The sequence below is a fragment of the Anguilla anguilla genome, chromosome 9 (assembly GCF_013347855.1).
Source record: "Anguilla anguilla isolate fAngAng1 chromosome 9, fAngAng1.pri, whole genome shotgun sequence".
NCBI lineage: Eukaryota > Metazoa > Chordata > Actinopteri > Anguilliformes > Anguillidae > Anguilla > Anguilla anguilla.
Window position 1 is genome coordinate 39,069,294 of NC_049209.1, and position 18,377 is coordinate 39,087,670.

General features: G+C 39.0%; 1 protein-coding gene across 1 annotated transcript in view; it reads left to right on the forward strand.

Moving 5' to 3' along the window:
* Window positions 1-18,377, forward strand: part of kptn (kaptin (actin binding protein)) — a 41,484-nt gene that overhangs the window by 11,494 nt on the left and 11,613 nt on the right. The window contains exons 8-9 of the mRNA XM_035433093.1: window positions 1,991-2,104; window positions 15,872-15,929. Of these exons, the coding sequence (XP_035288984.1) occupies window positions 1,991-2,104; window positions 15,872-15,929 (172 nt within the window). The remainder of the gene's footprint in view (window positions 1-1,990; window positions 2,105-15,871; window positions 15,930-18,377) is intronic.

An 18,377-nucleotide genomic window follows, 5' to 3' on the forward strand; every position in this document is an offset into this window, starting at 1 on the left:
ATGTAAGCATCACAGAGAGTTGGAAAAGGGCTTACATGAAGCAAGACACTTGTACCATTTACAATACTAACTTAGAGTAGTTTATATTTATAATTTAGAAATAAATTGCCATAAATGCAATTATCTAGGCAAAAATGCAAAGATGAAATTGTTCTCCTTCAGTTTGAAATGATATGCTAAGAGATTGCATATGTGCTTTTTGTTCATTATAAAGCATATAGATTAGGCGGCATGGTGGTGCAGTGAGTAGCACTGTCACCTCACAGTAAGAAGGCTGTGGGTTCGAATCTCGGCTTGGCGCCTTTCTGTATGGAGTTTGCATGTTCTCCCTGTGTCCATGTGGGTTTCCTCTGGGTACTTTGGTTTCCTCCCACACTCCAAAGACATGCAGGTAGGCTAATTGGAGACTCTAAATTGCCCATAGGTATGAGTGTGTGAGTGAATGGTGTGTAGATTGGTCGTCTGTCCAGGGTGTATTCCTGCCTCTCGCCCAATGCACTCTGGGATAGGCACCCTCCGCGACCCTGCTCAGGATAAAAGGGGGTATAGATAATGGATGGATGGACCTTGAAAAATAATGCAAAAACATTAACACACTGTGGTACATATCTAAATATGTACTGTAATCATTCACTCTTCTGTTTTTTATTGGCAAAGGCTAACAGTTGTCTCTTACAACCAATGCAAATGTAACTATAAAAAATGTGACTGAGTGATGAAGTTACACCATTGGTCGGCCGAGTTATGAAGTTACATCATTGGTCGCCGGATCATGTGTGTTAGGTCCAGCGATATACTAGGTTTTAACCTGGTCTTGTTCCTGTAAAATCAGTTGTAAGATTGTATATTTATTCTATTTCAGTCACTGATATTTATAGTAGAATGACATGGTATAATTACACAAGAATTCCTCTCCTTTATTTTCTTATTCAGTGAGCAGCATTTTCCACCACTGTATTGGCATACTAGCAGGCAATTGTTGGCTTTATTTTGTTGCTATGATGGAATACATTTGGAATTTTTTGTTGTAAATGAGTATTTTCACAAACTCCCAAATAGATACTGTTGTCCAGTGTGTCATACTTGGGGGGGTACATTTGTGGATGAGACTAAGGGGAATACTGTCCACTAGGGGGCTTATGCGAAGGTATTAAGTACTTTGAAGGAGATACTCTAAGGCCTCATACACACTAGTGGTTTTAATTTAGAAACATTTCGTAAATGTTTTAGACCTTGAATATACTAGTATTAAAACTCATTTCAAAAACCACTTCAGCTCTTTAAAACTGTTAAATGGAAAATGATTCTACTGGTAGGTTTCGGCAACTGATCTTATAGGTTGCCGAAAGCTACCTGTACAATCATTTTTATTGCATCATAAATAAATTGTGGTGTTTCATTGGTGGTACTTGCAAATTCCACAATTTAAACATCTTCACAGTATTTTTATTTTATTATGGCTGTCAATCGCAGTTCAAGTTAAACGGAGGAAAATCATTGCGAACACTTCAAATCGATCCAGGTTCGTTGTTTTTTCAACTTAATTTTGCTATCGTTACCAGGAAACGCAAAAGTTACTCAAATGTCTAGGAAATGTACTGTGTGGAGGGCATTCTAGGTTTTGATAATCACCAAATGCATTTGAGTCATAATGAACTTCAATGAAACACACAGGCAAAAAGTGGGGACAAAATCAGGCAAAAAGTCACATAAAAACCACCACACAAAAACCACCACAGTCCTTTAAACCTGCTAACACCCAAAACCATCCTTTCTCCCTGGTGGACAGCACTACAATTTTCCTAAAAATCTCTAGTCTCTGTTACTGTGTTTGTGGTCCAGGAAAAAAAAATTTTTCTGTGAAAACAATTGTACTGTGTTCCGGGTTTGATTTGCATTGAGAATGACCTTGGTTGGTTTGTGTCTTTCTGTCTGTTTATGTGTGTGGTTTGCGTGCACATGTATGTATGTGTGTGACTGGGTGGATCAGAGGTTCTGCAGAGCTGGCGACTGCAGCAGGATAGTCCAATCTCCACTGTGCTGCTCTTTCCACTCCGCTCTCGACCGGAACCAGAACCAAACCCCGACACGGATAGAAAAAGCAGTGAGTCTGACCCTGCACCCCCATATGCCTTTACCTTATCTCCATGTACTCCTATTCCTCTGTCCCCAATATCCCCATGCCCCAATTATAAAATCTTCCAATACCCCTATACCCTCGCACTCCTACACACCCATACCCCTGTTCCAGGACAAAGCAGTGTTTAACACTGGGATCCGCAGAATGAGCTAGCAGCATGTTGAAATGAGTCAGTCAGAATCATGACTGTGGAACCGGCTGTATAAACAGCCGCAGCTGTTCTCTGAGTATAGTGCATGTATATTAATTATTTGGCCACCTAATCATGGGTTTTAGTTGTAACTATTCGGGAGCTTTAAACATTCACACATGGAACCCTAAAATGTTTTTGTGTAACATAATAGGTCATATTATTAGTTGATGTAGATTTCGTATTACATTTGATGACAATGTAACGTTATTAAATTACATAGCGTAGCTATTTGCACAGCTAACGCTAGCTACCGGACCATGTCAAGAAAGGCAACATTAGTTTAGACAACGTTGCGCACAGTAGCCATCTCTCATGTCAGGTAAAGTTGCGTTAGCTGGCTAGCTAATGTAAGTAACACAATCTAATGTCAGTTAACAATTTAAAAAAACGCTCGCAAACCGACCTTGCAAAACGTCTCTCGAATGCAATGCTACCTTGTTGCAACGTTGCAATGGAGCTAACTAAAGGTCAGTTCAGATCAATGATTCGCAACGAGACTGGATGCAACTTGCAAAATTCCAAGATGTCTGATTGTAAATGTTCTAAAACTGCACTTGGCGATTTGACAAGGTGGGTCTTTTGAGACCCCAGGCAACGGCTTCAGACGCTGTGCAACTACCAGTTCACACCGCTGCAATTTTCTCTGCAACATTCTAAAACTGTTTCGTCTCGTTGCGAATCATTGATCTGAACTGGCTTTAACGTTACCGTTATTTACATTGCCATCAAGTTCATCAATATATTCTAATGATCAGAATAAAGCCGTCTTTACACAGAGCATTAACCCGGGGTATAGGTGGAGCAGAGCTGGTTCTGATTTCTGTGTAAAAATATCAAGCCGGAGAAAACTAAATAAAAGAATAGGGCAGTATGAATTAGCATTGTTATTATTTTATTACACTTCCTCATGTTCCTTCAGCCTTGATGCCCTTTTTTGATGAAATCTTCTTTTTTTTTTTGTTTTATTATTCTTGTTCTGATTGCTAATTTAACACCCAGGTCAGCTTTATTCTCGAACAGTTTAGCTAGCAGAACCAGAAACACCAGGGGTAACATTTTGCAAGGCAGTTGTTTCAGAAATATCATACAACAATCATTCACGAGAAAGACTGTTTATTGTGCACAAGATACATAATTGCACGAGCCACAGTGAATCCCACGGATTCTTCTCTGCAGAGTAAAGATGTTCATACTGGGCAAAAGGTGGATAAAGAACGTCTGTGGAAATTGATCATCACTAATTCTACCCCAGGTCTGCTACAGCATTTTAACCCAGCTCGGCCAGGGTTTCCGCCAGTGTATTGCAAGCCTGGCGGCCCGCCGGGCCTACATTGACCCCCCGCTGGGCCTAAGGATTGGGGATTTTTAAAAAAATGTAAAATTAAAATGTATTTTTAAGATGTTTTTTAAACTACAGTTACAGTTGGAAAGCTCATCAGCGACATCTGCTGGTTAAAACGTGAACGCACTATAGGAAAACAGCAGGTCTGTTCTTTACCCTCATTGTGCATAGAGTGACGTTCAACACTTGATGCTTCCAACTATCACAAGCTAACAGTACCTAGCAAGGCACAATTTCTTTAGTAGGCTAACTAACCTTGTTACAAACTATGTTATCACTTCATCTTGTCGGTAAGTACATTCTTTTTATATTATTATAACTTAAGCAGTGTGGAGGTAACGTTAAACTAGTAGCATGGATGTAATATTCGATACATTGTAACATTACATGACTTATTAATCGCCATCGAAATAACAACTTCACTTGTTCATTAATAACGTTAGCTTGATGACATTGATGTGCACGACAACGTGGTCATTTAGCTAACTTAGCTAGCTAGCCAAACAGTCAGTAACACAGATACATAGATATTTTGTTGTTGTTGAAATGTGCCCAGCAAAGAGAGCAAACTTTTTTTTTGTCAGTGACATTCTGACATCTACGACGGCAATCGCAAACACGACATTTATTTTGCCTTTTTGTAGGCTATAGCTATTTCCATGGATAAAATCGCATATTATTATTATTATTATTATTATTATTTATTGGTAAAAACATTTACTTCATATCCAGGGAGATAGCCAACTACTTGCACGTTACATGACGTGTAGCCATTTAGTAATACGATCGAATTACAGGCTAAAAAATAACCCGTTAATCCAGAGAAATTGTCTTGAGTTTGTCTTAGAATCTTTATCGCAACAGAATGTATCAAGGCTGGCAGCCTGGATCAAATTTGTTTTGCAATGCGCAGCTGTCCTAAAAACATGCTGGCTTCGATAAGTGGAATCGATAAGCTTGGAGCCATACGATTCCAATGAATAGGACAACTTGGAACCGGTTCGCGATTCCGATCCCTATTTAAATGCGCCCAGCATTCCAAGGCTTGTTGTAAGATTCAGTAGCCAATCAGAACTTTTTTCAAGTTTCATGTAGAGTGCAAAAACTTTGATATTATTTATTTTAATTTAATTTAATTTCTTTTGTTGTTATTGAAAACACAGCATTCCCGGTCTGTACATTGTTGTCATATTCTTTGTAAGACTCTGCTATGCTGTAAATAGTTGTTGATTTTTTAAAATGTGTGTTGAATAAATGACATAACATTCACATTACGTAGTGATATTTTCAAATCTCCGGTCAGCTTTTAGCACTGACTTAATGTAGGGCCCTATGGAATCTGTGTTATGGCTTTTTTAAATTCTCAATTCCGCGATTCCGTCCATGATTCTGTTATCACAGAAACTATAGGGCCCTACCTTAATGCTGCCATCAGTCTGTCGCTGGCCTGTGCCGGGCCCCCATCAAAAAAGACACTTGGCCACCAGGCCTAACAACTGTTCTGGGGGAAACCCTGTCGGCAGTGTAAAGACAGCTTAAGTCAGCCTAATGTTAGACAATGAATGAGTATGTACATAACGTTACTTTTATAACAACCATTTTTTATTCAGTAAATAGTAAGTGTTATAGTTAGCGTGGCCCAGGTGCCAACGAAACGGAAATCTTCGAGATTGTAACTTTAAGCTTTTATGTACTATATCAGATTTTCAGTTGGTCAAAACTTTACATAGACTTTGTTAGTATTTGGTGGCATTGCCTTTTAATTGCTTAACTTGAATCAAACGCTTGGGGTAGCCTTCCACAAGCTTTTCACAATACTTTGCTGGAATTTTTGCCCATTCTTCCTGACAGAACTGGTGTAACTCAGTCAGGTTTGTGGGCCTCCTTGCTTGGACACGCTTTTACAGTTCAGTCCACAAATTTTCTATGGGATTTGAGTCAGGGCTTTGTGATGGTCACTCAAATACTTTCACTTTGTTGTCTTTAAGCTATTTTATTACAACTTTGGAAGTATGTTTAGGATCATTGTCTTGCTGGAAGACCCAGTTGTGACCAAGTTTTAACATTCTAGCTGATGTCTTGAGGTGTTGCTTCAGTATTTCTAGATAATCCTCCTTCCTCATGATGCCATCCATTTTCTGGAGTGTACCAGTCCATTTTCCAGCAAAACACCCCCACAACATGATGCTGCTTCACAGTTGGAATTGTGTTCTTTGTATTAAAAGCCTTACCCTTTTTCCTCCATACGTAGCGCTGATTATTTTCTCCAAACAGTTAAATTTTTGTTTCATCTGACCAGAGAACACTCCTCCAAAAGGCTAGGTCTTCATCCTGGTGATCACCTGCAAACTTCACTCTGGCTTTTTTATGCCAGTCTTGGAGTAGGAACTTCTTCCTTGTGTGACAGCCTTTCAGATCATGGCGATGTAGGACTATCTTAATGGTGGGTGTAGATACTTTGGTACCTGATGCCTCCAACTCCTTCACCAGTTCCTTTGTTGTTGTCTTGGGGTTCAGTTGAACTTTTCGGACCAAAGTTTGTTCAGCCCTGGGAGTTAATTTGTGCCTCCTTCCTGAACGATGCAGTGTCTGTGAGCTCCCAAGATTTTTATATTTACATACAATGGTTTGTACAGATGCTGATGGCGCCTTCAGTTGTTTGGAAATTGCTCCTAAAAAGGAACCAGACATCAATTTGTAGGTCCACAATGTGTAGGTCCACAACTTTTTTCTTCGATTTTCCCATGGTATGAAGGGCAAAAAGGCAGTGACTCTAAAGGTAGGCCCTTAAATACAGCCACAGGTGGCAATTCATTCCCAGTTAACTCCTAATTGTGACAATTGGCCAATCAGAAGCCTCTAAAAAGTCATTACATCAATTTCTGGAATCTTCCAGACTGTTTAACCTCTTAGCGCAAAGCCCCTAGTGGTTGACACGCCAGTGTGCCGAGATTACTGAACTCAGACATTCAGTGCTACTGCAACCAAAGTATGAGTTAAAAACAGAAATGCTTTGTTTTAATTTCATTAGTAGACTATACGCGACAACTATGCCAAATAGGGAGTTTCACAGTGCTACTATTGTCGCTCTGGTCGTTCATTTAACAAGCATCCCCTCCCTGCAGTCTCAGCTGCAATTACACCCCCCACCCTTGACATAATGGACAATATCGTCTATCTGGGCATTCATAAAAATATTCTTTCACCACTCAAAAATCGTATTTCATCATAGCAACAAGGTAAACCCAACAATAGCCCTACGATATGCCAATACAGCAGTGAAAACGCTGCTCACTGAATAACAAAATAAACGAGACAAGGTTTTAAAAAATGATTACATGTCATTCTACAGTCCAGTCAATATCTGGGACTAAATATTGAACAAATATACAACCTTACCATTGATTTTATGCGTAGAGATGTTGCTTTTGAGGCTGAGTGGTCATATATTGTCTTGGACATTCCGTTTGTGAAATATACATGCATTTGTGACCATTATCTTCCAAAATAGCTGTGCATAATACCACACGTGTTGTTTATGGCGTTGTCGCCCTTTTTAGTACAGTCTGGCTTGATTGACAATTCATTTATTCAGTAGGTGAGAGTATAAGCTTTTTATCGTTGTATAACATGTCTAATTTTGCTTTTGGAATAGCGTTTTATAGGTCAGTGTAACCGGAAGTTTTCTTAGACGCTGCACTTAACGAAACGTTGTCAACGATTTTTCGTAATTTCTTGGAAAATACTATTATTATTTTGGACTTCTGGGCTTAGCTAAGCCATATGTTTGCTGATGGACCTAACTGACTTTGTTTTCTGGAGGAAGACAGAAGCGGATAGAACTGTATCATTGATTTTACTGTCTCTGTCTATATATTCGAAATATTCTCAAAATATTTTGTTATTAAATATAAGTTATTTTTGAAATTGAGTGTCTTTAAATAGGTTAGTGGTATTTTATTATGAGGATATTTCACACTGTAATGTAGGCGTTTGTTGTTGTATAGTAGTTTTTGTGATTCATGCAACAGTGATGAGGTGAGAGTTGGAGCATTGCCAAAATGTGGTTGACGGTTGAAAATTGTTTTCATGTCATCCCATCCCAATACAAGAAAACATACGAGAGAACAGAGTATAGAAATACATACAAGAGTTAATTATTATACATTTAGGTACTGTACAGCATTGTGTGACAATATTTTGCATTATTTTAAAATCTGATATCAATGTTTCATCTTAAACCTTCATAAGGGGCTAATTTATATGCTTTACAATGGACAAAAAGCATTATATTCCTTTTTGGAGAGATTGTGGATATGTTTCTGGACCCCTAGCTATTTTAGACCACTGTACTGACAGAAAGCTTGTAATTCCCACTTAAAAATGATGCAACAGTGAGTTGATTTGTAGTGAAATACATAAAAATGTTGTGATTTACAGCCATGCATAATTTAGACATTTTGGGTACATTTGGAGATGCTGGGTACACTGCTTATTTTTTGCTTCATAAATCTTTAGTAGTTGTACATATCCACCCTTAGATTTTATGAACTTGTGGTAAAGAAGTTTTTGATTCAGGACATGTATACTTTAACCTGCTGTATATATGCATTTTAGATTTGTGCATAGACAATTGCATTTGTGGCACTTATTTCTTCAAAATGTATGAAAATAAACTAATCTAAGTTAGTATTGTAAATGGTACAAATATATTGCTTCATTAAATCCATTTTTCAAGTCTCTGTGGTGTTCACATCTGGAGTTATAAAGCTTTAAATAGGGTACCCCCTAAATGGGCAAGGATCGGCCAGTTTTGGCATGTGCACTAAGGGGTTAAAGAGACTCAACTTGCTGTATGTAAACTTTTGACCCACTGGAATTCTAATATAGTGAATTAAAGCTAAATCTGTCTCTATTGAATTGTTTTAAAATGACCTCTAATGTGAACAAAGTAGATGCCCTGATTGACTTGCCAAAATAAATGTATGTTAACATGAAATGTGCGGAGTTGTGAAAAACTCTTTAGCCAAGGTGTATGTAAACTTTTGGCCTCAACTGTAAATAGGGCTACAAAATACACTACTTCAACCACACCCATTGCTAACAGGTGCATAATATCAAGCATACAGCCATGCAATCTCCATAGGTAAACATTGGTAGTAGAGTGAGGTGTGCTGAAGAGCTCAACGTGGCAGTGTTATAGGATGCCACCTTTCCGATAAGTCAGTTCATCAAATGTTTGCCCTGCTAGAGCTGCCTTGGTCACCTGCAAGTGCTGTTATTATGAAGTGGAAACGTCTAGGAGCAACAGCAGTTCAGCTGCAAAACAGGAGACCACACAAGCTCACAGAATGGGACTGCTGTGTGATGAAGCTTGTAGCATGTAAAAATCATCCGTCCTCAGTTGCAACACCCACTACAGAGTTCCAGACTGCCTCTGGCAGCAAGGTCAGCACAATGAAAGGTCAATTTGTCAAGAGCTTCATGATATCGATTTCCATGGCCAAGCAGCCGCATACAAGCCTCAGATCACCATGTGCAATGCCAGGCATTGGCTGGAATAGTGTAAAGCACACCATCTTTGTTACTACCCCAGTCGTAAGTTTGTTTTTACATTTGTTACCTGTGCATGTATTTCTTTGTTGCGGTTGTCATTGGTTCTAATTGGTCATTTCCGTATCCAGTTACTTGGCTTGAAAAAGCAGTCGTTTTCCGCCTATCAGCTAACTGTCCAAAGTTCAGCGTTCAAAGCCTGCCCCATGCCAACAACCACTTAGATTTAAACAGGCAGATAGGGACCGGAGTTACTGATTAGTTGGCAGTACCTTTCCCTACCCGTTTCCCTTATCATTTACCCTGTTACGGTCTGACCCTAGACCAGGTCGTAACACATCCTCTGGAATGATGAATCACGGTCCACTATCTGACGAACGAATCTGGTTTGGAAAATGCGTGGAGAACACTACCTGCCTGAATGCCAACTGTAACTTTTGGTGGAGGAGGAATAATATCCCGGGGCTGTTTTTCATGGTGTGGGCTGTTGGTGTGGAAGACTGGTCTGCACATAGCTCTGACCTCAACCCCATCGAACCTTTGGGATGAATTGGAATGCTGACTGCGAGACAGGCCTTATCACCCAACATCAGTGCCAGACCTCACTAATGCTCTTGGGGCTGAAAGGAAGCTAATCCCCACAGCCATGTTACAAAATCTAGTGGAAAGCCTTCCCAGAAGAGTGGAGGCTGCTGTAACAGCAAAGGCAGCTTCATATAAATATCTATGGTTTTAGAATGTGATGTTCAACAAGCACATATGGGTGTGCTGTTTGGGTGTCCGCATACTTTTGGTCATGTAGTGTAAGACAACAATTACCTTGTGTATTTGAAAAAAGAAAACAAAGTAAAGCAAATAGACAGTGCGATGTATTACCCAGGGTTTCCCCCAGAAAAGTTGTTAGGCCCGGTGGCAAGTATCTTTTGACAGGGCCCAGCGGCCCGGCGGCCAAGTGTCTTTTTTGATGGGGACCCGGCGCGGGCCAGCGACAGACTGATGGCAGCATTAAGGTAGGGCCCTATAGTTTCTGTGATAACAGAATCACGGACGGAATCGCGGAATTGAGAATTTACAAAAGCTATAACACAGATTCCATAGGGCCCTACATTAAGTCAGTGCTAAAAGCTGACTGGACATTTGAAAATATGACTACGTAATGTGAATGTTGTTATAAATAAGTCATTTATTCAACACACATTTAAAAAAATCAACAACTACAGCAGAGTCTTACAAAGAATCTGACAACAATGTACAGTCTTGGAATGCTGTGGTTTCAGCAACAACAAAATAAATTAAATTAAATTAAATTTAAATAAATAATATCAAAGTTTTTGCACTCTACAAAAAACTGTATTCAAGTCCTGATTGGCTGCTGAATCTTACAACAAGCCTTGGAATGCTGGGCACATTTAAACATTTAAAAAAACTGTCTAAGGTTTTTTGGCTTTCACAGTAAGCTACCTTTCCTCCTTGACATTATCCCTAAATGGCACAAAGTAAGTATCTGTCTTACTGACTGTTTGGCTAGCTTGCTAAGTTAGCTACATGACCACGTTGTCATAAATTTTTTCCCAATCGTGAAAACTGCCTGACTTCTTTACATTTTGGACAGATGTGGCTCCTGAGTAAATATTTTGTTGTTTCCATCACAGCACTTTAGACACAAGCAATATAGAAAAAATCCTGAAATTACGGTTGGGTATAAAGACATTTATACGCAACCGTATAAATGTGTTAACACAGTGGCAAAATTAGGCTATATCTAGAAATACCATCTTTGGGGAAAAACGCTACGGTTAAGGGTCAGGCACTCTTCACCATAAGAAGAAATTTAAAGATTTTTCCGATATTACTTGTGTCGAAAGTGCTGCGATGGAAACAATGGATTTTCTCTTTAGCCACATCTGTCCAAAATGTAAACAAGTCAGGCAGTTTTCACGGTCATCAATGTCATCAAGCTAACGTTATTAATAAACAAGTGAAGTTGTTATTTCGATGGCGATTAATAAGTCATGTAATGTTACAATATATCGAACTTTACATTTATGCTACTATTTTAATGTTACCTACACACTGCTTAAGTTAATATAAAAAGAATGTACTTACCGATGAGGTGAAGTGATAACGCAGTTTGTATCACTTCACCTCATTTTTTCAAATCACAGTTTGAGGTTAGTTAGCCTACTAAATAAGAAATGGTGGCTTGCTATGTAACGTTAGCTTGTGATAGTTGGAAGCTTCTGATGTTTAATGTCACTCTACTCACAATGAGGGTGAAGAACACTGATTTCAGACCTGCTTTTCTACAGTGCGTTCACGTTTTAACCAACAGATGTCGCTGGTGAGCTTTTCAACCGAGCCGCCCCACTGTAACTGTAGTTTAAAAAACATCTTAAAAATACATGAATTCTTTAAAAAAAAATTTTTGTTTAATTATCCGATGCTTAGGCCCGGCGGGGGGTCAACTTAGGCCCGGCGGCCCGCCGGGCTTGCAATACACTGGTGGAAACCCTGATTACCTTCATCAGTAATCAATGGCAGCTGGCGAGCTGAATTTAGACGGTGCGATGATTACTATCTATATCGTCAATGATTACTACGCAATATGCTTGCAGTCTAATTTGCAGTTTTGCTATGCAACTGTTAGCGTGACCTGAAATGAAGGCCTGCCCGCAACATTAATGCTCTGTACAAGTTTTTTTTTGTGTGTTTGTGTGTGTGTTCCCAGCACCAACTTTTTAAATGCTGTAATTAATCAGTGATACGGATACATACATTGCTGTGCAAAAGCATTTCCTGATTTTCTCTATTATTGCATATTTATCACACTGAATGGTTTCAGATCTTTAGACAAGATGTAATATTAGTCAAAGGAAAACTGAACAAACACAAAACGTTTTTTAAATAACCTTTTTAAATAAATGAAATAATTATCAAACACCCATATTACCCATGTGAAAAAGGAATTGCCCCCTTAGTTACTCAGTCAACCAGTTAACCTAATTTAATTGATAATTAGATTCAGCAGATTGAATACACCTGTTGAATCTAATCCTCACTCATATTGAACCTTACCATCAGACTGAATTAGTGACTACAGAGTTTCTACAAGCGCACAATGCCAAATTCAAAGGAAATTCCAGAAGAGTGAGAGTTGTTGAAATATATCTGTAAGGGGTTACAAAGTAATTTCTAAGGCCCTGGGACACTGTACCACAGTGAGAGCCATTATTTACAAATGGAGAACACTTGGAACAGTGGTGAATCTTCCCAGGAGTGGCCAGCCTGCCAGAATTTCTCTATGAGTGCAGTGAAAACTCATTCAGAAGTCACAAAAGATTCCAGAAGAACATCCAATGAAATGCAGACCTCTCTAGCCTTGGCTAACATCACTTTTCATGATTCCACAAGAAGAATGAGACTGGACAAAAATGGTATTCATGAGAGAGTAGCAAGGTGGAACCACTGCTGCTCACATTTGCAAAAAAAAGCACCTGGATGATCCTCAAGCCTTTTGGGATAGTTTTCTATAGACAGATGACACGAGTCCCATTATTAAAGCAACCATGAATCCTGCTCTCTATCTGGAAATTCTTAAGGCGAGTGTCCGGCCATCTGTCCATGAGATAAAGCTGAAGAATAATTTGGTTATGCAGCAAGATGATGATCCCAAATGCAAAAGAAAGTCTACATATGAACGGCTGAAAAGAAACAAAATTAAAATTTTGGAGTTTCCAAGTCAAAGTCCTGACTTGAACCCAATAGAGATTCTGTTGAAGGACCTGAAGCAAACAGTTCATGCTCAAAAACCAAACAATTTGTCTGAATTAAAGCAGTTGATATATTAATATCAAAATTACCCCAAGTTACAAGAAATCTGGTGCATAAGGATGACATGAAGTATAATATGTAATAAGGGTGATATGAGTAGGGTCGCAAAACCCACTGGGAATTAAACTTGCTTTACAATCAATATTCTTGTGGGATCTGCAAAGGCACTGGATTAGCAGAATCGCCCGACTAATCATTCCATTAATGGTTAATAAATGCAATTTGTTTCCCAAACACATCAAGAGGAGGGGAAGTAAACATGGACGGAATGTAAAACAGTGCACCAGTGTCCACCTGGTATATTCTACAGTTTGAAATGTTTCCATACATGCACACAATAGATAAATTAAAAGAAAAAAAACTGATCTTGTTTGGAGACTAACAATCTGACAGCAGAGCTCAAGAGATCTTTGACTGGAGGATATCTAATTTGACTGATGAATTTTTGAGTGTAAAATTTCCTCTAGAAAAACTGGGTAATCTCTGAGTACCTGCATTTCTCAATAAGCATGTAATCAATGGCGGGGCCATCCTCTCTGAAAAATAGCTTAGAAGTCTGGCTGCCGATGCATATGAAGAAAATATAAAGGAGCTAGTCAAGTCCGCTAACTGCATGTCTGGTCACAGATGAGCCAACAGACTGTTTTTTTTCTTCACATTTTATTATAATAGTAGTAGTAGTAGTAATAATATTTTTATAATTATAATACCAATAATATTTCTGTCCAACTCTCAATGTATATCCTATGAACAATTATTGTCCATCTTGCGAACACAGATATACTGGAAATCATAGAAGTCCATTGTTGTCCAAGACAGTATTAAAACTGTCAAAGAAACATAGCCCACTATTTGGTCAGCACGATTCACCCATTACAAAGAACCTGACCTCTGTACTTTTTTCTGAAACAACCTTATAAAGTGACAACAATAGCTTTTTTGGCACCAAAATACCTAAAATAGTCCTCATCAAAATGAACAGTTTGATAATAGGTTGCATTTTCTGAAAATGAAAATGTCTTTCTGCGTTGTAGGAATGACTTCAATGTACAACTGAATATGAATGACTTGCCTGGTTGAAGTGGGGTCAGAAAATGTCAAAAAGTACTGACAGTTGGACAAGAAAAATTTTCAGTTTTGATATTGATACTGAAAAAATGAAAATTACCGGCGTTATAATTTAACCAACATTTAGAATGGTATCACTTTGAAGTTGAGACACTCAACAAAAGACACCATCCTTAAGGAAAGTGAAGAAAGCACATTTAGAATTACCTCTGAACATAACTCCCACTTCAGATAATTTTCGCCCCATCTTGAATGAACAAACAAGTGAATAAATCAGCTAGCTGCATGCAGCTCGGCTAGTTGTGTGAAATGTTGCCAGGTGTCTGGATGATTTCCCCCATACAAAATGTATCACAATTTGTGCCCCATGCCTGCTTTTAAAATCTAAAACCAGTCATGGACTCCCATTAATTCTTTTGGTAATTTTTTTTGGTAAAACCCCTATTAAGAAATAATAATAATAATGCCTTTACTATTTAGGTAAAATCCGCTAGTCTGGCAACATGGCTGTGTGCTATCTGAAGCAAACAATATTTTTGGGAAATCTTATGAGAAAAGGCTGATTAACCATAGTTTCCCTGTGGGTCGTACCAAGTACATAATAATAATTATGATAATAATAATAATAATATAATAATAATAATGATAACCAATTTTCATAATGTGTGGGATAGGCTAATAAGTGGACGTTAGATGACGTAGGTTACTGTAACCACAGGATGGAATCTTTGCTCATATAATAGAATTTTTTAGATCTCATCACACAATGTGACAGCAATGAAAGACATGATATTATCGGGGCTACATCTAATGTAACAAATGCAAAAGACAGCTGGTGTCGCACAGTGTATACCCAGCCTTAGCCATGTGATGTGAGGGAAATAAATTTTCCAGCCAAAGCTTCCAGCCACACTTTCTCCAAAGCTGAGGTATTTACAGAATGCATCTTATGTCTGTATGGCGAGTAAAAACGAAAAACAATGATATTGTCATTGTTTTAGACATTGTTTCTTAAAAAGAACTTGTCCTCTGCCCTAACCAAGACTGCAAAGTTATCAACCTTATTTGGATGAATGTTAGCACTATGACGAGTAAAAATAAAAAATTAGATCTTGTTTTAGAGGCTTCTATATTCAGAACCTTAACTTAATTGACAATCAGCTACCTGGGCACAAAACGGATGGATAAATGGTTATTTGATAGTTACGAATGTCTCACACTGACGGATGAATTACCAGAGAGAAAGGTGCTTTGGAAGAAATTGTGACCCTACATGTGGAGCATAAGGGCAATATGAAGGTTATGAAGTCTCGGATTGAATCCAGAGTGTGTTAGTGCTGACTATGGCTAGTAGCTTTGAAGTGCAATGTGATATTAGCGATTTTGTTGCCCAGGGAACGGTAGAGCTCAGTCGGTTAGGGGTCCAGGTTTCTGTGCTGTCAAACAACCCCCACTGGTCGATCAGGCGCCGTGGACTGCATTCCAAAGCCACATATGGTAGGACTTCCAACTCCATTTTATGCAAACGTCAGTGGTCTGTGGTGTGAAAACAAGCAGGCTGATGACACCATGCATCTCGATTGGGCAGTAGAGACCACTGAACGCGCCTGCTGTTGCTGCAAGTTGGACATTCCAAATTCAGGTGGAATTGGGCATGTATGGCCCCATGAGTGCCAATATTTAAAATGAATACATTTGTGCACAAGTTATATCTCTCATATTATCTTCTCTGACTCATTTACAGACAGTGAGAGCTACAATCTGCTGGTGACCAGCACTCTGGAGGTAGCTGTGGTATACAGGTGAGTAGTGTGGAGGCGGTTGTGTGTGTTTAATTCTGATAGAGTGCATGCATACAGTGCCTTCGGAAAGTATTCAGACCCCTTCACTTTTTCCACATTTTGTGACATTACAGCCTTATTATAAAATTTATTAAATTCAATTCAAAATGTGAAATGTCACATTTACATAAGTATTCAGACCCTATACTCAGTACTTTGTTGCGGCACCTTTGGCAGCGATTACAGCTTGAGTCTTCTTGGGTATGACGCTACAAGCTTGACACATCTGTATTTGAGGTGTTTCTCCCATTCTCTGCAGATCCTCTCAAGCTCTGTCAGGTTGGATGGGGAGCATTGCTGCACAGCGATTTTCAGGTCTCTCCAGAGATGTTCGATCAAGTTCAAGTCCGGGCTCAGGCTGGGCCACTCTCAGACTTGTCCCGATGCCACTCCTGCGTTGTCTTGGCTGTGTGCTTAGGGTCGTTGTCCTGAAAAACATCTCCACAGCATGATGCTTCCACCACCATGCTTCACTGTAGGGATGGTATTGTCCAGGTGATGAGCGGTGCCTGGTTACCTCCAGACACAACGGTTGGGATTGTGGTCAAAGAAGTTTAATCTTGGTTTCATCAGACCAGAGAATCTTGTTTCTCAAGGTCTGAGAGTCCTTTTGGCGCCTTTTGGAAAACTCCAAGTGGGCTGTCATGTGCCTTCTACTGAGGAGTGGCTTCCGTCTGGCCACTCTACCATAATGGCCTGATTGGTGGAGTGCTGCAGAGATGGTTGTCCTTCTCCTATCTTTACAGAGGAACTCTGGAGCTCTGTCAGAGTGGCCATCAGGTTCTTAGTTACCTCCCTGACCAAGGCCCTTCTCCCCCGATTGCTCAGTTTGGCTGGGCGGCCAGCTCTAGGAAGAGTCCTGGTGGTTCGAATCTTATTCCATTTTAGAATGATGGAGGCCATATGTGATATTTCAGTTTTTTATTTTTAATAAATTTGTAAAAATTTCTAAAAACCTGTTTTAACTTTGTCATTATGGGTTATAATGTTTCGATTGATGAGAATAAAAATGAATTTTAGAATCAATTTTAGAATAAGGCTGTAATGTAACAAAATAGAAAAAGTGAAGGGGTCTGAATACATTCTGAGGCACTGTATATAAGGATTGCGTGTGTTTTATATGACTGGGTTATAGCTAACATTAGCTACTGAACATAACATTAGCTGAATTTATTACACACCTGTGTTGAATGCTCAATTCTGACTGGTCACTTCAGGCATTCTGCAGTCAAATATTTCTGTATAATGGCCGCTGCTATGGGTAATGGACCTGTGAAAGAGTGGCCCTTCACAAGCTTGTTAATTGTTTAACTGATTGCATTTATTGTTTAATTATTTAATTGTTTAATTGATTTGATTTGTTAATTGGAGGCAATTGAAACCCAGCTGCAACTGATTGGCTCAACCTATTTAAATGGCTGTCAGTAGGGACAGAGGGAGAGAAGGTGAGCCATGACATTTGTACTGCTGGTGTTTTTAAAATGAATAATTTGTCTTTTTAAGTCTTGTTTTACTTATTATAATTACTAATTATGTGCTAAAACGTTTTGGCTATGGGCTTAAAATTGCATTATTACATATTTATTAATTATAATAAGCATCAAAGACTATATGGAATCTGGATCGGTGACGTCAGGCTGATATCCGATAGGTGAATTACGTCAGTATCGGAACCGTTACTGATATTGGATCGGATCGGTCCCAACCCTAGTTGTAATACTGTTTAGCCAAAAATTGTGATTTGATGGTTCAGTTTTACACTCTTTATCTTCATAGTCAGTACCTGTCATACTTTTATGACTAGTAATTCCATGCAGAATCTACTGAATGCCGTGCCATGCATAATTGCAGTGGGACTATCGGATATGATTTTACATTCCATCTAGGCTATATTTGTATTTACGCTGACTAACAGCGTTGTGTCGGTTTCCTGCATCATGCATTGCTTATCAAGCTAGCTGCAACAATGTTAAAACAATGCTGATTTCTAAAATTATCAACAAAGTGGCAATAAGTTCATATAGCCTAGCTGGCAATATTATGTTTGAATAAAGGAATATAATGACTGTGGTTTCATTGCTCGAATTGAGACTACACCTACTTCACAACTCTCCCTGAATTTTGAATTTGATTTTGAATTCATTAGAGAGCTGCAGCAACTACAAGTCTTAAACTTGCTCCGGATCCGGAACCAGACCCAGGGAATGAGAATGTCCAGTTCATTCATGGATTCGGTCCCCACTACTTTCAGTTGCGGAACTGGACTGTTGTTGCTCCAGTCACACTAATGGGAGAAGCTCAGAGAGCAGAGTGTGTCCTGCTTAAGTGGATCAATGCTGTTGTTGGCTAATGGTTACTACAGACAACAGTCCAATAGTGAAAATAGTTAAATAGGAGGAGTATCTTCAG